Source organism: Hippocampus guttulatus, chromosome 9, assembly GCF_054856545.1.
Source record: "Hippocampus guttulatus isolate MCC_2025c chromosome 9, RoL_Hgut_1.0, whole genome shotgun sequence".
In the NCBI taxonomy this organism is placed as follows: domain Eukaryota; kingdom Metazoa; phylum Chordata; class Actinopteri; order Syngnathiformes; family Syngnathidae; genus Hippocampus; species Hippocampus guttulatus.
The window spans coordinates 12,609,199-12,629,279 of record NC_141269.1 but is presented as its reverse complement, the minus strand read 5'-3'; the positions used below and the strand labels follow the sequence as shown (position 1 = coordinate 12,629,279).

Below are 20,081 nucleotides of genomic sequence, written 5' to 3'. Positions count from 1 at the left end.
CTGGGAAAGGAGGTCAATGTTAATCTTGATTTTACCTATATGTAAATGTATGCATTGAAAGTAATTCTCATACGTACATAATGGAGGAGACGAAATGTTTTGGTAAATACGTTCTTTGTGGATTAAAAAAGGCACAAAGAGCAGCTCAGAACTAACAAATCATTACAGAACGAGAATTCTCTAGGCTTTTATCAAACAGGAGAAATTTAATGTTCGTATTATGTCAGGGAATTTTGCATTTGGGGTGTGTGATGTGGCGAAATAGAGACATTATTCCTCCCGGAGAGCAGATGTCGGTAATGCGTTTAGAGACTACGACGTTTGAGAACAGGACACCAACGAGGAAGAACCTAATCAGGAAACGCCGTTGCATTAAACCGGGTTAAGTAGTGGCTGTCGTTATTGATTATTAAAAGTTACGTTCGGTTATCTACTAAAGATGTCCAAAAGACATCGCTTGGATTTGGGTGATGACTACTCTAGTAAGAAGAGGTCTGATGGGTAGGTGCGGCGCCAACTGAATGTGTCCGTTGAAACATTTTAGGCGCTGGTGGACTGTTGCTAGTTGGATAAAAGCCTACGTTGTGGTTTAATGGGAATGGAGACAATATAGCTAACCTTAGCAGTTTGTGTTCTTGTTGGGGCCACGGCCACGTGCCGATGAGGTGATATTGAATGCTCCCGATGCAATTTAATGAACGCCTTTGAGGCATTCTGCATTCGCTAGCGTCATTATTAGTTTGCGGCACGTGTATGAAGTTAGCGGGATGCTAGCAGCCATACCTGCTAGCTAAGCTAACTAACTAGCACGCTAGCCCAAGCGACAAACGAGGGAATCTTTTAAAATACTGTCTTTCATTTTCTAATTAGTCAATCGCACGGTTTACCTATGTTTAAATTGTACCGATCGCGCTCCCTAACATGCACTGAATATTCTATTTTGTCCGGCATTGTATTCAAAACATAATCCCAGTTAATGTTAAATCAACTGTCATTGGAAAGAGGCCAGCTTGCCTGTTAAATTCTTTTTAAAAGCAGACGGATGAACCCAGAGATGTTTTGAATGATGCTTCAATATAGGGCTCAAAATTTAATATATGATTTTTGTGTTTAGTTCAAGCAGTGCATGTTACTGGGACGTGCATTGAATAGATAGAAAAAAATTGGCTTGACAGACTGTAATAGATCAAATAGATGAATGGCTCAGTATATTGGAACGTCAGCAGAGCATATTAATTCTTCAACATTTTTATTGACACTGACAGGCGTGACAGAGACTTGGATCGAGACCGGGGGGATCATTCCAGGGACAGGGACAGAGACCGGGATCGTGACCGTGACAGAGACCGAGACCGCGAGAGAGACATGAAGTCTTCAAGCGCGCCACCAAAAAGCACGCCAGCCATCATCGCCATGCCTCAGCTGAAGCAGATGGCCATGCAGCAGCAGATCAATCCCTTCACCAACCTGCCGCACACGCCTCGCTATTATGAGATCCTGAAGAAAAGGTTACAGCTTCCAGTGTGGGAATATAAAGAAAACTTCATTGATATCATCACACGCCATCAGAGCTTTGTCCTTGTAGGAGAGACTGGCTCTGGCAAGACGACACAAGTGAGAAAACCCATACACAAAAATGCAATTCAACCGGGATTTAAATCTTTTTTTTTTTTTTTAAATTCATGAGGTTTTTGCTTTTACCTGTAGATCCCTCAGTGGTGTGTGGACATGGTAAGGAGCATTCCTGGTCCAAAGAGGGCAGTTGCCTGTACTCAGCCAAGGAGAGTGGCAGCCATGAGCGTGGCCCAAAGAGTGGCAGATGAAATGGATGTGATGCTTGGACAGGAAGTTGGCTACTCCATCCGATTTGAAGACTGTAGTTCTGCCAAAACAATACTGAAGTAAGACGCTATTCTTTTATTATAGACAACCAACATTTTCACCAGTTTGTTTCCTACTCCTCTTCCTTTAGGTACATGACAGATGGTATGTTGCTAAGGGAGGCGATGAATGATCCTCTTCTGGAGCGATATGGAGTGATTATACTGGATGAGGCCCACGAACGAACATTAGCTACCGATATTCTGATGGGAGTGCTGAAGGAGGTGGTGCGTCAGCGAGCAGATCTCAAGGTTTGTATGTCCTCACACATTTGCAGTGATGAAAGTCCTCCGGATTTTCAAATTTTCATGAAAGTTCCTCTAGAAAATTGAGGAAAAATTGCCTAAAATTAATGCGAATATTAGTTAACAAAATTGAACGAACATAGGCTGAAAGTCAAACAAAAAATAAGACATGCACAAATTTCATTTTAAGTTTAAAAAAAAAACAGTGACGCAATGCATTTTTTAGTCTTTTTTCTCTCGTACAGAACTCTGTAATGCCTCAGCATAAATGAGGTGTTATTGTTGTATACAAGCTCCCATGCACACAACAGGCATTTCACCTGTGAAATACCAAAAGTTAGACACAAGAACATGAGAGAAAGCCGCGCTGTCACATTTATATTTAGATAGCTTCCGCTACTCTAGATTTTGCTGGAAGATGCAAGGATTGTTGTTGATGATGTAACTTGCAGATTGTCCCATCAGGTGGCCACAGTGATTCACTTACATGATTGTTGGATACACTTCCGTTTTTTATTCTTCTCTATCCGACTTAGGGCCAGCAGTGGCTGTGTTTTAGGATTCTGGTCAGGAAACCAAACCTTTCCCTTCTGTATAAACAGCTGCAGCAAGTACTACTACAATACCAGTGCTGTACCAGGCTTGTTTAGAAGGGTGCAAAAGCGGGTCTCGTCAAAATCGTCCGGTATTATAAGACAATTGAAGAACTTCAAATACATTCCAAATATCCCAACTCATTTTTCATGTCCTTTTGCCCTTGCCTGAATTTTATCTTTAAGGTTTTCTTTCGTTCTAACAAAAGTTAAAAACATGACGCATGAGGATTACCACCAGTATCCAGATTGGCACGCATTTATAACTGGTTATTAAGTGGTTTCTGTGTTATCCTGTTTTTTTTTTGGGGGGTTGGGGGTTTCATACCCCCTTCTGCCTCACATTCAAGAAATTTTCAGGGAGACATTTTTTAAAAACAAACCCACAACACGGTTCTCTTTTTGCTCAGGTGATAGTTATGAGTGCCACATTGGATGCAGGGAAGTTCCAAGTGTACTTTGACAGTTGCCCCCTGCTGACGATTCCCGGCCGCACGCACCCTGTAGAGATCTTCTACACGCCTGAGCCGGAGCGAGACTACCTCGAAGCCGCCATTCGCACAGTCATCCAGATTCACATGTGTGAGGAAGACGAGGGGGATTGTCTTCTCTTCCTCACCGGACAGGAGGTGAGAGCATTCTTGACATTTAATTCATGAATTCAGTGGAACCTATTGGACGTTTACACAAGTTGACTGCCAGCATTTCTCATCAGAAATATTGTTTTAAAAAAAAAAAAGTTTTCCAACCGTACAGTCAATGTCTTAGGGAATGTTAAAACATTCTAAGTACAGAGTGAAATTCATTGTCATTCAGTGCAATTAAAATGAGTCATTTGTTGAAGATGAGACCCAAGGAGAAGGAACAGGAAAGTTCTTATGTCACCTTTTTCCTGTGTTGCAATTAAGTTCCTTTTTTTTTTATTTATTTGCGTCTATAATTATCAAATTTCCATCAGTTAGTATTGAGCTCACAGACTAAGCAGACCCGTTTTGGGGGTGATAATTTGAGGTGGTGCATAAACGCAATCAGATTTTTGATGTTCGAAACAACAAGACCTCACACATGATCAAAGGTACAAAACATCCGATAATCGGACATCTCCTGACTTTGTTTGCAGTCGTCAGAAAGTATCATCAAAGTCGCAAGAGAGAATTTGTTTCATTTGCCTGAAGAATAAATGTTTTCCTCTGCAGGAAATTGATGAAGCGTGCAAACGGATCAAGCGTGAGGTCGATGACCTTGGGCCTGAAGTTGGAGACATCAAAATCATTCCACTGTATTCCACGTTGCCACCACAGCAGCAGCAGAGGATCTTTGAGCCGCCACCCCCACGGAAAGCCAATGGTGCCATAGGAAGAAAGGTATATTTATTTTGAGCTTTGTAAAACTTTACAGAGGGCCGGGCTATGAGTTCAAAGTATATCCTCACTGAGGTGCATTGCCAACACAAACAACATGGCTATGAAAAAAGAGAAATTAGTTTTGGAAAGTAAATCAGTTGTTGGCAACATAGCAATTTGCTACCATGTGGTGTTGCCGTCACATATTCATGACTATATTCCCGGATTTCTTTCCCACGTGGTGGACTGTCTCTTAGCAACATGATTCAGTTAGCAAGCTCACCATATTGTTGATCAAATATATTTTGAATTTCTGAAATGTTTCTCTCATTGATATTGTGTTGTGTGGGTTGTGGGCTGTGAAAAGAGGTTGACCAATTGAGTGTAGGACGGTCAAAATCTCTTGAGGGATTGAGCCCATGACACTAACTGAAAAAGCAACTCGCTATCAACTGCGCCAGCTGAGAATATATGCCTGTCCACATTCAATAAGTACACCAAAATGCAGTGAGATTGAACTTTTGTGGGGTGGGGGATTTTATATTAATGCCATATCGCCCAGACCTAATCATACCCTTCATTATGGGTGGAACTGTTTTTGTTTTTTAGGTTGTGGTGTCGACAAATATTGCTGAGACCTCTCTAACAATTGATGGTGTGGTCTTTGTCATCGACCCAGGCTTCGCCAAACAGAAGGTGGGCGATGCCATTGCACTTACTGTCGAACAGCCCAAAATTGTTTGTCATGGGCCAACCTCACTTGAATCACATACCAGTCAATATCGTCTATAATGTGGTGATTACAAATCTGTGTGCAGGTGTACAACCCTCGTATTAGAGTGGAGTCGCTGCTGGTCACCGCCATCAGTAAAGCTTCTGCCCAGCAGAGGGCAGGACGAGCTGGCAGAACTCGTCCAGGGAAATGTTTCCGCCTTTACACAGAAAAAGCCTACAAAACAGAGATGCAGGTGACAGGCTAAAATAAAGTGTTCTTTGTATTCGTGAAATTGTTTTAGTATTATACTAATCACGCTCTTCTTTTTAGGATAACACATATCCAGAAATCTTGCGTTCTAATTTGGGCTCTGTGGTGCTGCAGCTGAAAAAGTTGGGTATCGACGACCTCGTGCACTTCGATTTCATGGATCCACCAGGTGTGCCCGTCGTCCACTTTACAAAGAGCATACATCTTTATTGAGAGCAGAGACGAGATTGGATGGAAATTCCACTTCATGTTCATAATTGGTTTCAGCATTGTTGAAATATGCAGAACATTGCAATTTAATTTTGACTACAAAAAATATAAAATCAGCAACCCTTTGTAGTTGTCATTCAAAATGATGAACAATTATCCAATATTGAAGTTTCACACATGCAAGACCCCACAAAATTTCATTAACATGATTAGAACGAAGATGATATTTACTGTTGTCGAACTGTCTTAAATTTGAAGACTTTGTTGTTATTTTAATCAAATAAAAATATTTGACAGTTTTACAATGCTATTAGATTTTGGTCCAATGAAGAGACATAAGTATTGTTGTCATGATCCGATTGACATAATTTACTCAGAAGTGCCTCCAAGCCAAGTTCTCTCTTATGGTGAAGTCAAGGGGCTACCTATACTTTAGTGATGAGTCCCTGTTTTCCTTGAGGTACAGGAATGAGTGGACACAGACTGAATGTGTTTTTCTCCTTTAATCCACTCTGCGTCAAAGTGTGGCATCAGTCATTCACTCACCTAGTCTCTCTTGCCGTTAAAGGGCCAGCAGATGAAGGAAACCTCATTATGCTAATACATATGTATATACCCAATAAGTACAATTTCAAATAATTTGCTTATGTGATCACGGTTTATAAGTGAGGTTCGAAAGTTTTCGATCCCTAATTGAATGTTGTCGTACATATTTTTCTTCCTCAACCTTGCAGCTCCCGAGACTCTGATGAGAGCCCTAGAGCTGCTCAACTACTTGGCCGCCCTCAACGACGATGGCGACCTGACCGAACTGGGCTCCATGATGGCAGAGTTTCCCCTCGACCCCCAACTGGCCAAGATGGTCATCGCGAGCTGCGAGTTCAACTGTTCCAATGAGATCCTTTCCATCACTGCTATGCTGTCAGGTAATGCCCACGACTGGGCCAGCTCCAAGTCTGTGGTGAATCCACATCAATTCACAAGGAGACCAAAGGGCCCCAAAACCTGAGCCGTGGAACACCATTCATGCAAAAAAAAAAAAAAAAAGTTGGATTGTGCGGTTTTTAGTTTGATTATATTCGATTTTCCAAGGCCAATTCGGGATAAATGAATCTCAGAAGAGTGAAATACATTAAATATTGCATGTTGAATATTCAGACTTCGCAGGCCAGCGACTTGCGGATTTTAAAGATCCGCGGTTCCGCCTTATCACTTTTGTGTACTACGACACGCTGTGTTGTGTCAGACTGTGGATCATTTCACGTTTAAAACTATTCAACCCCAAAACAGGCTAAATGTCTTTGCTGAGCGTCAAAAGCAGGGATATGACGGTTCATAAATTTTAATACCAACGTAACTATTTTAGGTCGCTCTGAAGACTACCGTATTTTCACGACCATTCGACGCACCGTATGGTTGGGCGCAGTCTCATTAATGGGTGCTATTTCTGTATTTTACACATAGACAAAACGCACTGTATTATTGGGCGCAATTTTAAAGTGGTAAAACATACGCCAGCTTAAACATACGGCATGCATGCGCGCACGCTAAAAACACGTTAGCTTGAAGCATACGGTAGCATGCCAAGACATACAGATACAAGCTAAAAACACGTTTTTAAAAAGGCAACGGAAAACTGAGTTCCGTTGTATTTTATTTAGCCATCGTACAATGTACTCACGTTTTTCGATCAATCATCACCCAGAAATCCATCAAAGTCCTCATCCTCTGTATCAGAATTGAACAATTGTGCAAGTACCGGTAATCTATCAAAAACGCCGTGTTCCCTCTCGTTGTCAGTCACTCTCATTGCCATGTGGCTCCACAGAAATGATGCCGGCTTTGCCAAAAACTCGAACAACAGTGCAAGCAGACACGTTCGTCCAAGCAGCCACAATCCATTCGCAAATTGTGGCGTAGCTCGCCCGGCGCTGCCTCTCACTCTTTGTAAAGTTGTGTTTGCCATCGATCATTCATTGTTCCCATGCCGCTCGCAACTTTACTTTGAACGCCCGGTTGATGCCGATGTCCAGCGGTTGGAGTTCTTTAGTCAAGCCTCCGGGAATAACGGCAAGCTCAGAGTTCATTTGCTTGACTTGGTTTTTCACCGCTGCTGTAAGATGGGCACGCATGCCAAAAGCATAACCGATGGCTTGAAGTTTGAACTGAGCTTCGTAGGCGTGTCTCTTTGTAGAATTTATTTTCGGGGGTTCTTAGAAACCAAAACCGAAGTTGTTTTGCAACAATGCACATAGCCACACTCTATACAGGTGTTGGTACCTGCTTGGGGCACTTACACGCCCACCCTTCACCCATTGGCGGACATCTTCCCCGCATGCCTGTCCTCACTCACATCTGCCTTTTCTCTCTCTCGCTCTCCATATGTGTGTATATATACACGCCCACCCTTCGCTGATTGGCCGACTTCTTTGCCGCATGCCTGTCCACAGTCACTTCCGCCTTTTCTCTATATAAACAGCGTGTCGGGTGTCAGTCAGGTTTTGGAACTCAGCGCATAGACAAGACGCTCCGCATCATAAGGCGTCCTGTCCATTTTGGAGAAAAGTTTAGACTTTTAATGGCGCCTTATAGTCGTGAAAATACGGTAAATCAAAATGTCTCATGAATTTTGCACACCGCAGAGAAGTGTTAATAAAGCTGCCAAATTTATAAATAAAGTACCCATATATTAAATCCAAGTTTAATATGGTGGCAAACTGAGACGTTCACTCAGCTCTCAGATGCTGTGGCCGTCAGTGTCAACTATCAATCAAATACATTTGGTATGTCTAGCATATGCCTGCACATCCCGTTATGTTTGAGCCGCGAAAACCCTCCGATGTCTGGAATACATCCCACTGAGTCATGGCACTTTTCCATGCCAAGATGCGCAGGCCACCTCCTAGCTAACAGGCTTTTGGAGGTTGTGAACCAGCAGAACGTTATCGGGTCGATATAAATTCTTAATTACAAATGTTCAGTTACTGGTACTGAATAAAATTTTAAACATGTCATGTGAACTTATTCCCTCCCCCCCCAACACATTTTTCTGTTTTGGATAAAATAACAAATAGTATAATTTAATAGTCCTTGTGCTATGTTGTAAATGTATATTTTTATAAATATTAATGCTATAATATCATCCGTGTCAGGCAAATTATCACATCTCCAAAATGTAATTTTATATTTGCCACAAAACAACCAAAACACGTCTTTTTATTTTGTATAAAAACGGGGGGAAAGACTAATAATATGTAACCTAATTGGCAGGGACTAGAATTAGTAGAGTTCTGTTTCTCACAAGTATATGAATGTATCGGTTAAGTAGGATCGACTTTCCTAATACTGTACTTTGTACTGTAGTTGTGTAAAAACTTTTGTTTTCCAGATGCGCTTTAATGAGCTTCCCCCAACCCTCTCCGAGCTAAGGCTGCAGACCCCCCTACCCCTTCGATAGGGCTTGTGGTCGTGCCACTTCCGGCTGTCACGTCTTAGGCTTTTCTCGATTGTTTTGTGAATTTTTGACTCATCCCTGTGGGCGGCTTTGTTGGGGCCCATACCAACCTTGTTTAGTCCCACAGTGTTTTGTTCGTCCCACGGAGGCTAAGAAGGCCGCCGACGAGTCCAAGATGAGGTTTGCCCACATCGACGGCGACCACTTGACTCTCCTCAACGTCTACCACGCTTTCAAGCAAAGTGAGTGACACACACATGTATATAGTTCCGTGAACCGTCGTGACAATTCACAAGGTTGCCTAGTTTTTGAGCAAGGGAAATAAGCCGGTCTTAGAACATAAGGCTTTAGGCATGCCTGTTACTTGCCACAAATACCGTATTTCCAAACTTCCCCAAATGAACTTGGAAATTTCACTGAAACATTGCAGAAGTCCACTGGAAATTTTAAACTCCTTTACAAGCCCAAGTGCAAGTGTGAGATTTTCAGCAAATAGTTATTTTGGTTGGACAGAAAATTTCGTCTGCAGGTGAATTTGCAAACGATTGGTCAATCGGGGGGGTATTTGCTCCCTTAGCTTTCAAATCAGCGAACACCTCCTCTTTTTGGTCCTCTCCAGACCACGAGGCAAACCAGTGGTGCTATGACAACTTTGTCAACTACCGCTCGCTGATGTCTGCTGATAACGTGCGGCAACAGCTGTCCAGGATCATGGACCGCTTCAATCTGCCCCGCCGGAGCACAGAGTTCACCAGTCGAGACTACTACATTAACATCCGCAGGGCGCTCTGCACCGGCTTCTTCATGCAGGTTAGTACTGCTGGCGTACATCATGTAAAAAACACGGTTGGTGATCGATGAACACTAAATTTTGGACTGTAAGCTGTGTAGACTAGACATTTAATCTCTTATCACACTGCCAGACTAACGTGTGTATAATATATGCTGTTTATAAACAAACAAGTGATTTACATAAGCACAGGGAATGTTTCGTTTTATTTTCTTAAATGTAGTGGATGCGGCTTACAGTATGTACCTCAAATCACATTTTACAGTCCAATTTTCTTTATCTCTCCTGCAGGTAGCTCATCTGGAGCGTACCGGTCATTACCTCACAGTCAAAGACAACCAAGTGGTCCAGCTTCACCCATCCACAGTCTTGGACCACAAGCCCGAATGGGTGCTCTACAACGAATTTGTCCTCACCACCAAAAACTACATCCGCACTTGCACAGACATTAAACCAGAGTGGTGAGTAACGGTAACTCGGAAGATGGTCTGTCAGTCCAAATGAAGTTTCTTATTGTCCCTCTCTCTCGTGTTGCAGGCTGGTCAAGATCGCCCCGCAGTACTATGAAATGAGTAACTTCCCACAATGTGAAGCTAAACGACAGCTGGAGCGAATCGTTGCCAAACTAGAGAGCAAAGAGTATTCCCAGTACTAAACATTAACCAACGTGTCCGAAGATGACCGCATACAATATAGTTTTAGACCTTTCCGTATCATCGTATCTTAAAATTGTTGACTATTTAGCATTTTGATTTTGTTTTTTATATATTTTGTTAGCTTTCCGTTGTTTCCTCACATTGATGTCCATTCTTCAACTGTAATGCCAGATGGAAATATCAGCAAGCATTGGATCACTATAAATATTTTCAAAAGGAACATTGTCTTGATGTTTTCCTGTAGGGAATTGTTGACTGCTGGCTTTGTTTCTTTAATAAAGGAGCTTTGACTTGCTACATTTTGGATACTACATATAATGATTTGAATGACAAAAATGCACTTGATGTACAGTGATCCCTCGCTACTTAGCGGTTCGTTTATCGCGGGTTCAGTGCATCGCGGATTTTTTCAAACTTTTTTTTTTTTTTTATACATGGAGTACAGTACTGTATATGTTGCTCAATGTGACTCGCTGTTGTTTTGCAGCTTGTCGCGGACTTTAAAAAAAAAAAAGTAAAATGTTTTTTAATTTTTTTGTTAACCTGCTTGTTAATTGGTCGCTACTTCGCGGATTTTCGTTTATCACGGGTGGTTATGGTCCCCATTAAACGCGATAAACGAGGGATTACTGTATTACAAATTAACTATTCTGTCTAACTCGAGTCAGTGGCAGACCGAGACTTTTATCCTTGGGGTGGCCAGGGCCATTTCAGTGAGTCCGCAAAACAAAAACGTGGAAACGCAATAGCAACTATCAACATCCATTTTTACGTTGAATACAATTCGTGCACATGCATGTTTTTAAATGCACGCATGCGCACACATTTGTGTGAATACTGCACACATTAGTGTAACAGTATTCACAGTTACACTAAAGGGGAAAAATACATTTTACGTCACAAACAATGCAAAACGTTTTTTGTTCTCTGTTTACTTGTTCAGTCAGATATCTTTTGTTCTCATACCCAGATTCATTCATCGATTTAATGAATTTTATGTTTTCGTGTGGAATCAAATCTGAGTGAGATGTTTTGGGGTAAAAATCTTTGACCAAGCCTACGTTTTAATAGAACAAGTACGGAAATGTAGAATTACTTTTCGGTGAAATACAACTTGAGTTTTAACATCTGTTTAAAATATGTGAAGTTATTCAATTTCTGCTGTGGTATAATCAAGGAGCAAGGGCCCTGGGGCAGAATTGTTTAGTTAAGTTTATTTGAGAAAATAAAAATCACATTTTTGGAAAATCCCTTCTTATAAACGAGGCAAAACAAAAAGATCAGTACAAAGCAGGGACTAAATTGGAAGCAGGAAGGCTGGAGAACAACTTAGGAGCAGAAACACATGTGGAGCAACCATGAAAGCAAAAATTGTCTGGCACGGAAGAGAGAGTTTGGAAAGCAGCCGATTGCTAACTTTGTGCAGGTGTGGTTTTATGAAGCCTGCTTTCCAGCAGCTTGGCCCTGCCTTCCTGCTATTTCGTAGTATTGCTATATTTTAGGTCCTAAATGTATTTTGCCTTACTTTTGATGATTAATTAAATTAAGTAAATTAAATAGTCCATTTACATCCCAAGAAACCTGAATGTTTTTCATCTTCAAAACATTGGCAACACCAGTTACAAAAATACAGAAAAAAACAGTTTATAGTTACAAAGTAGTTTTGAATGCTGTGATGTAAAGGAGTGAAATACATGAACCTCTAATTGAGTCTGTTTATCAAGAAATCACTCATGTCCACACAGCCCACCCAACCATTTTTAAACCACCTTAAATGTACATGAAAAAAATGAGGTTATCAAGTTAATTATAGAAACAAATCGTAACTTTTTTTACTGCTGCAAATGGCCTACATATATAAAACATTCCTTTAAGTTGATTTTTTTTTTCAGCTAGTTGACAGGCTATGAAATTAATTTTCTATAAACGGTTGTATTACCTTTTTTACCAGTAGAGGGTGCTAATAAACATGCATGCGCCAGAGAGGTCTAACTTCACAAGCTTCGAAGATTTGCACCGCGCGTTTGCCATGACGTGTCAATTATCTGGAGGTGCTCCTCTTACTCGTAAAATGTATCTCAGCTTTCAATTTAAATCACACTTGCACTGATGTAAATTTGGAAAGAATATTTGAGGGGTGAGGGTGGGGATAGTATGGGTCAATGATCAGCAAAATGAATGACCAAATTCAAGCATGTGGAGAAAAGCTAACAGAAGGGGGGGAAAAAACGACGAGGGAATGATTTACCCCCAAATAAATGGATACATTTTGCTACTTAAAAATAGTGTGTCAAACTGGTAGCCCTTCCCATTAATCACTACCCAAGAAGTAAATCTCAGTTGCAAGAAGGTTGGTGACCACTACTAGTAACTACCAAAGACACAGGTAAGGATATTGGGCTGAAAATAGCCCCCTGCAGTAGAAAACCAAAACAAAAAAAATAATCTCACATTTGTTCCCCATTACTTGCCGTTGCACACATATTTATCCCTGAAAGTAAAACGAGCGGTACTGTACTTAGTCCTGTTGGTCCAGCTTCACAGCTTTGATGAAATTCTAATCAGAGGTAACGTTACAGATAAAACTCCCAGCGGTAATGATCTTGGAGCCTATTGCCTCCCCTCGACATCCTCAATGGTCTCCGGCAGGCAACGGTCGCGTGTTTCTGACAGCTGCATTGCCACACTTGCGGCCACGACAGCCGAGGAGAACAAGACGAGCTGGGGGAGCGTCTTCCACACACCATCCAGTAAAAGGATCAGAGGAGCGAGGGCCACACCGATTCGGGCCATGAAGGAGTTGTAGCCCATCCCGTTTTGTCTACAACATAGAACGTACAGTATAAACCTCATGGCGTTGCGAATAGATCTACGCGCGCCAGTATCTCGCATCATTTCACTGCACGGATGCAAACAAGTTGCCGCCTCCAGAAGTGAAGTAAGACATGACTTTTTTTTCCAGTCAGTGCAGAAAAGCAGACCATTTCCTGATGAAAAGTAAGTTGTGCGAGCGCACCTGATAACAGTGGGAAACAGCTCAGACGAGTAGAGCACAGTGGTTCCAAACGATGCTGCAGCAAAGCCTTTTCCTACGATTGCAACCACTGTTCTCAAGGTCGACATATCTGGGGGGGAGGGTCACAGACATCATGAAATATGACAGCATCTTAAAATGACGGCTCGATCTGTGAAAATATAGTAACGGCAAAACCTTTTGGCACCACCACGTTGATTCCCAGAAAGACTGCGAGCATCATCAGCATTCCCACCTGCGTGGGCTTCCTGCCAATCCTGTCCAGTAAGAAGAAAATGGACAATTTGCCCGGCACTTCAGCTGAAGAGTAGAGCAATTGAGTGAGGTAGATGTTGAGGCCAAAGCCGCTGATGTTGAAGGTGATGCCGTAGAATGCGATTGCCACGCTGAGCCTGGAGAAGAGAGAGTGGACTGTAACATGAGGTGACCCGCACCCACAAATGGATGCGGAGGAACATCATTTATCTTGCGCACAGACCAAAGCGAACCGGTGCATAAGCACAGTCTTCTTATTTTAGGTGTTCTCATCAGATCCAAGTAGGAATACACTCGGCCTTTCTTCTCTGACACCACGATGGAGGACAAAGTCTAGAAATGAGAAAGGAACATTCTTGATGACTTTGACAATTAGAACATGACACTTACGAACATTATGAGGACGATGCGAACCTCGGGTTGAAGTCTTTGACAGAAGGCCTCAGTTCCGTTCATTTTGGCACATTTGACGAGACACAAGTGAGCTTCCTCCATCTTTCCGTTGGCAATGAGCCATCGAGCTGACTCTGGCATCCACCTGCAGATCAAGGACAAAATTGCTGCGTTCAGATTTAATGGCCAAAATATTGAAAATGGACTTTCGTATTGTTTGTATGCGAGTACTATAGTTAATTATGAAGCAGATGCTCACTGCACTGTGAATTTTTTTGTTTTTTTTTACTTGACACAGTGTCCTACAGTCTGCAAAAGTTGAATCGAGGGAACTAGACAGATCTTTGGATTAAAGGTTAACTCATTCAACCACCAGAAAGAGCCCAGTGTCTTTCATTCAGGTTTTGTACATTATCATCACCTGGATGACTGAAAATTGAAACAATGTCCACAGTGTCTCATTTACTAAATAACCATTCATTGGAAATGGTCAGTGTATGGATGCTTTGGGCTTGTGCGTATGTGTGTGTGGAGGTGGGGGGGGGGGGTGAAACAACCCCAAAAGATGGTACATGTAGTTGGTTTATCTTTTTATCTTTGGCCCTAGTGAGGATAGGCGGAAAAGAAAATGGATGGATGGATGGATTTATATAATTTGGGGAGTGGAGGAGGGGCTTGGAACAGATTAGGGCATTTACATGGAAATTGCGTTTCTACTTACAAAATTTTCTAGTTAAGAAATTAATTCTAGAACTAATTCATTTCGTAAGTAGAGGTATCACTGTGTGTGTGTGTGTGTGTGTGTGCGTGTGTGTGTGTGTATCTATCTATCTACTGTATCAAATTAAAAAAATCAATCATAAATCCTCGTCTCATCCCTCGGGTGGTGTGCGTCCCCCATTCAGCTCGGGTCCTCTACCAGAGGCCAGGAAGCTTGAGGGTTCTGCGCAGTATCCTTGCTGTTCCCAGCACTGCACATTTCTGGACTGAGATGTCCGATGTTGTTCCCGGGATCTGTTGCAACCACTCATCTAGTTTGGGGGTCACTGCCCCGAGTGCTCCGACCACCACAGGCACGACTGTCACCTTTACCTTCCAGGCTCTCTCCAGCTCCTCTCTGAGCCCTTGGTATTTCTCCAGTTTCTCATGTTCGTATAGCATGTATATATATATATATATATATATATATATATATATATATATATATATATATATACTGTAGATAGATAGATAGATAGATAGATAGATAGATAGATAGATAGATAGATAGATAGATAGATAGATAGATAGATAGATAGATAGATGGATAGATGGATACATGGATAGATGGATACATGGATAGATAGAGACCAGCTGCTTTTTGTATTACCTCCATGTAAAGATGCCCAAGAGGACGGGCAAGGTAACGCTAACGATCAGCCACCTCCAGTCTGTCACAAGGTAAGCAATGGGTACGAAGAAAATGCTCCCAAATGTCCAGGAAAAGCTTTCAATGATTCCAACCATCTTTCTATGCTGTACGTCCACCCACTCAACACCTGGATGAAGATTACAAGGGCACACAGGCACACAGATGCGGGATGAATGAAAGTAACAACACTTGAAATAGAGGTTGAGGTGAAAACAAAATGCCATTAGAGTATCTAGAATTACTGTACAGAGAACCACAGAGACGATGGCTATGCCAGTCATGCAAAAGCCGGTAAGGAATCTCAGCACTGCGAACATCAGGAAGGACGTGGCGAAAGCACTGATGAGAGCAAACAGCATTCCGGAGAGATAGGATGTCAGCAGCATGATTCTCCGACCAAACCTGAGCAGAACCGGGAAGTCAACACATGGCGGTCAAGTCATGATCTGACCCTTACGCTTGGATCTTTGGTCACGGTCAACGTTGTCACACACAAAAAAATTGGGTTTTTTTCCCGCCATTCTTATGTAGTCATCTTCAAAGTTAGTCCATTTCATTTTTAAAAGGAGCAAATAGTTGGCTCTTTGGAGCACAGTGTGAGCACGGATAAACATCCGCTCCTGATAACAGGCACATGTGCAAATGTTTTGCGAGCTGGCAAATGTAATTTGGTGGTTTGGTGGTGAAGTGCCACGTCCAAGGGTGAAACTACGCAATCAAATCCTTATGGCAAATTGTGAAATTTGCCAGTGGCGGATGGTTGGATGGATGATCTTTGGCGCAAGCACCATTCAATGACAATCTTGACACAGCGGGTGAACATCTGCTCTGCTGCGAGTTTCAGAATTTACAGAGGTCTATAAAAAATAAAATAAAAATAAAAAGTTGCTCCACGTGGTTCTCAGTTGGCAACACTGAATAACCCTTGCTTTGTCGTGCCTTAGCACTTCCGATGGTCGTCACGGTGACAAATGCCATACTCTACATTTGCAGGGGATAGTACCGCTCCCTGCATCCTTTGTGTATTTTGAAAGACCAGTGCGAGAGACCTTTTACGAAGACACGTCGGAACTGTTTGAAAGTATGAAAAATAATACATTACGTCTCCTTTTTCTTGCGACTTTCAGCTTGTCCCATCAGACAAGAGAGTGACTCACATGTTTTACAGAGAAACCTTTTTATGCAGGTCTTGCTTTCGGACACTCTGCACAACTTTTTATTTATTTATTTATTTTTTAATCCTGGATTGGCGGAGTCTTGTGGTACTAGCCAGGAATCAAACTCGCCGTGTCTATGTGAGAGCTCCATGTAATCACATTACACTAACGTGATGTGTGACATTTACAAAATCAAAAATCAATGTGCAACAAATCCTTTTTGGTCACGTCAAATTCCATATTTTCAACTGTTTTTGCCCTCAGATGATAAGAATGAAAATTAAAACATGCTTGTTTTGGGTTAAAAATACAAACTCACACTTTCTAACAATGCTTTCAACATATTGTCCAATATTACACAATTGCATTGGATTGTCTTCAAATTTGGACACATGTTCATTACATCTTCTTAATCCCAACACGTTAATAAACTTTACCCATAACAAAAATCATGCTCAAATGCAGGTAATAAGGTACATTTCAATTTATATGGGCCATATAAATGACATCAATGGACAAAAATCCATGTGGCACAAACTACTTGATCTGTATTTAAAACCCCGGAGAACCCACGGGGTCCAATTTGGCCCCTATAAATTCTGCTACTCAATTGCTACCTTTAAATCCCAAAGGATCATATTTGGCCCTAATCCTGAATTAGGATTAAATCATATAGCGGTCATTTAATGTATAATTCATCATTTTCCAAAGAAGAAAAGGGTTCTTGGGTTCTCCAGGGTTAAAAAGGGAAGTCAAGTAAAACAAAACAACAACAACAAATCTTTACAATATATTTTATGCACCCCTAGTGTTAACACAGTATTCTGATTAAAATTGTATTTATGAAATATGAATTAAGAAAATAAATCCAGTTGTTTTTATCCATCTCATCACCCAGAGAGAGAGAAAGAGAGAGAGAGAGAGAGAGAGAGAGAGAGAGAAAAACGAAATATTTTGACCTAACAAACTAGGATAAAACAAATGCCTTTTTTTTAACTCGGTGGACCTAGTGCTCCACCGTGGTGATAACTTTCACAGGGAACCTTGATAAACTTAATGCAGCTGTAAGATGATACATACCTGTCAACTCATACGGTTTAGCCATAGTTCATACGTTTTTTGTGGTGAATCTTACGTATATGGCCGTATCGCACAAATCATATGGATTCTGAAAATTTCCGGGGGTTTTTTTCACCAACTCCAAATGATTTGGAGTTGGTGAAAAAAAGTAACGCAGGAATACAACTCTGAACACAGCAATGCCACTAAGTAGAATGATGATTAGACATTAACCAGACATTGTATTATGGAGATCTACAATAAATATCATTGAAAATTTCGTGGGTTTTTTTCTGCCGTTATTTTGACATATAAAATGCTTTGGTATGTTATAAGGATTTTTTGCTCTTTATAAGGATTTTTTTGGTACTTTATACAGGTTGGCGCTCCGAAAAGTTGACAGGTATGATGATATGATATGATATGATATACCCCCGAAATGCCACAAATCGCTCACCATTTAAGTCAACCACAAAAATCTTGCGTTACCTGTCGCTCAGACTTCCAAAGGTCACGGCTCCAAACATCACGCCAACAAAGAAGATGGTGGCAGTGGCTTGACTTCTGCTTCTTTGATCACACACCAGGTCCCACTAAGATGAACACACTCATATTTGTAGCGTGGAAAACCAGGAAGGAAATGTCAACTACTGGGGAATTCAAGATTACCTCGGTGGCCAGAGTGGACTTGAAGGTGGTGTTATCATACACCCATCCATCCTGACAGCGCAAGGTGGGCACCTGAATTTCTTCGGACGCGTTGAGCAGCAGATGATATTGAGGCTCGGCATACATCCGACACGAGCTGTGGGTGCCGTCCTCCTCCAGCGGGATGCTGACGGTGAGCTGGTCTGTCAGGGACAAATTGCCAAAGATCCCCCCGTCGTCTCGGGCGGCGACGTGGCAGCGGTGCGCAGGAACGGCCGCGATGAAGCTGTTGAGCAAGAAGTGGCAGGGCAGCGTGAAGCGGCTAATGAAGCTGATGATCACGATCATCTTCTGGAACCTCCCGAATCCTCCGATGTCAGAGATGATGTCCTCGAACTTCATGATGAGCAGGTATACAAACACAACACCTCCACAGCGTTCCCATGCAAGAAAACGTAATTGAGACCCCGAGAGGGACTGAACCTGAGCCTCCAATCCAGTTCGGCAAAGCTTTCACAATGGGTTATTTAATACGTCCCGCGTCCACGCGTTCGCAACTGTGGGCGTTGGTCCATGTGACATAACGACGTCTTCCGAGCCTTTGCACGAGGATCGCGCGGAACCCCCGCGGTTTCCCACGTGCGCTCCGATGTTTGTACTACGCACCGACAAGTGATGCGTGGATCGATACCGAGACCGAGTGTTGATATCAACTATTTATGAAACGCCCGTCAAATCAAAATGTCGATACTTTCCTCGTTGAAGTAATTCGAGTTGCATAATCACTCGAATTACTTCAACGAGTCAGTGCATGACGGCAGGGGAAAGGAACGGAATTTTTGGAGAGTTTGCGTAAGTTGGAGGGAAATACATAACATAAGCTTATGTTAAATTCTTAGTTATTTTCATTTTATATTTGAGCATTATATTCTTTTATGTTATAGTTTCTAAATTATATTCTGTTTAATAATTGTTGAAACATTCTTATGTTGCTTGCGTCTGAATGACTAAAGAGAAGCACGAAGTGTTCTCGTTCATCCGTTCGGAGGTGCAGACGTTCTTTTTTCTTTCTCCTTTTTAATAAACTGCATTAAAGGATACCATCTCTCCATCTGTCATTCGTAAAGAAGAGCCATCCACTGAAAAACATCGAATCCCTCAACTTACACTTATTTCTTTCCGCTTGGTTCATTTGCGGAGCTGTCACGGTTCAGCCAAGAACTCGTTTATGATGTTTGAGAGTTACAACACAGAATAAATGTTTCATTGATGCCTCTTCGGTGCTGCAGGCAGCAGGCACGCGGGTACAGAGGAAAGAAACGTGGATCTTCGCAGTCCGAGCACTGCTCAGTTAGGAGTTGTTCACATTCGGTGGTACTTGGACGTTATGAAATAAGTAAGAAAATAAACACATACTTTAATTATTAACTGCATGGGTTCAACCTGTACGGGTAATCTCCTTACGAAAGAATGCAGCCATTTAAAACGGATGACAATTACTATAGGTGTCATTCATTGTACAGAACAATTGTATTAAAACGTCAATTTTGAATTTAGAAAACTAGAAAGGTGGACAAAATATAACAACATCAATAACATATCTAAATAGCTTTATTTTCGAATGTAGGTAGCCTTTTGACAAATTTGTGCAATGTCCTGGCATCAATTTATTGAATTAAATATTTACTGCCAAAGTGAATTTGAGTCATTTTGATGGCTATTTTAAAACAACAATCTGCACATTATACACGAGTCGGTATCAAAGACCTCGATTTAAGAACCATATTTAGGAAAGCTTCCATTCAGTACCCCCTGTCGTCCAGAACATATACAAACATATAAAACACCAGATTTGGTTATACAACGACAAACATTCATTCATTTTCCAAACTGCTTGATCCTCACTAGGGTTGCAGGGGGTGCTGGAGCCTATCCCAGCTGTCTCCGGGCAGTAGGCAAGGGACACC

At 41.7% G+C, this 20,081-nt stretch overlaps 2 protein-coding genes across 4 annotated transcripts; one reads left to right on the top strand and one right to left on the bottom strand.

Annotated features, from left to right (window-relative positions):
• Positions 1–335: 335 nt before the first annotated feature.
• On the top strand, positions 336–10,454 carry LOC147200377 (ATP-dependent RNA helicase DHX15). 2 transcript variants are annotated; one of them, XM_086120996.1, is made up of 14 exons: positions 336–501; positions 1,266–1,614; positions 1,708–1,901; positions 1,973–2,132; positions 3,130–3,348; positions 3,916–4,083; positions 4,672–4,758; positions 4,881–5,030; positions 5,108–5,216; positions 5,992–6,183; positions 8,831–8,953; positions 9,331–9,521; positions 9,793–9,962; positions 10,039–10,454. In XM_086120996.1, the coding sequence occupies exons 1-14, from the start codon at positions 440–442 to the stop codon at positions 10,154–10,156; spliced, it is 2,292 nt and encodes a 763-aa protein (XP_085977122.1). In that variant the 5' UTR covers positions 336–439; the 3' UTR covers positions 10,157–10,454. The 2 variants fall into 2 exon arrangements, with proteins under 2 accessions (XP_085977122.1, XP_085977124.1); XM_086120998.1 differs by having other exon boundaries at positions 366–505.
• Positions 10,455–11,413: 959 nt separating this feature from the next.
• On the bottom strand, positions 11,414–18,672 carry LOC147200376 (solute carrier family 22 member 7-like). Of its 2 annotated transcripts, XM_086121000.1 has the most exons (9): positions 18,136–18,672; positions 17,956–18,059; positions 15,498–15,652; positions 15,209–15,377; positions 13,861–13,984; positions 13,670–13,779; positions 13,369–13,583; positions 13,174–13,282; positions 11,414–12,978 (listed from the first exon to the last, which is right to left on the bottom strand). In XM_086121000.1, the coding sequence occupies exons 1-9, from the start codon at positions 18,514–18,516 to the stop codon at positions 12,768–12,770; spliced, it is 1,578 nt and encodes a 525-aa protein (XP_085977126.1). In that variant the 5' UTR covers positions 18,517–18,672; the 3' UTR covers positions 11,414–12,767. The 2 variants fall into 2 exon arrangements, with proteins under 2 accessions (XP_085977126.1, XP_085977125.1); XM_086120999.1 differs by having other exon boundaries at positions 15,209–15,652.
• Positions 18,673–20,081: the final 1,409 nt, after the last annotated feature.

Excerpts from the sequence above, each read along its gene's own strand:
- LOC147200377 (XM_086120996.1), top strand. The coding sequence starts at position 440 with ATGTCCAAAAGACATCGCTTGGATTTGGGTGATGACTACTCTAGTAAG. Across the intron at positions 8,954-9,330 it reads CTACCACGCTTTCAAGCAAA|ACCACGAGGCAAACCAGTGG; the intron begins GTGAGTGACACA and ends GGTCCTCTCCAG. Across the intron at positions 9,522-9,792 it reads GCACCGGCTTCTTCATGCAG|GTAGCTCATCTGGAGCGTAC; the intron begins GTTAGTACTGCT and ends TCTCTCCTGCAG.
- LOC147200376 (XM_086120999.1), bottom strand. The coding sequence starts at position 18,516 with ATGAAGTTCGAGGACATCATCTCTGACATCGGAGGATTCGGGAGGTTC. Across the intron at positions 13,985-15,208 it reads TTGGGCATCTTTACATGGAG|GTGGATGCCAGAGTCAGCTC; the intron begins GTAATACAAAAA and ends CTTGATCTGCAG. Across the intron at positions 13,584-13,669 it reads TTATGCACCGGTTCGCTTTG|GCTCAGCGTGGCAATCGCAT; the intron begins GTCTGTGCGCAA and ends TCTCTTCTCCAG.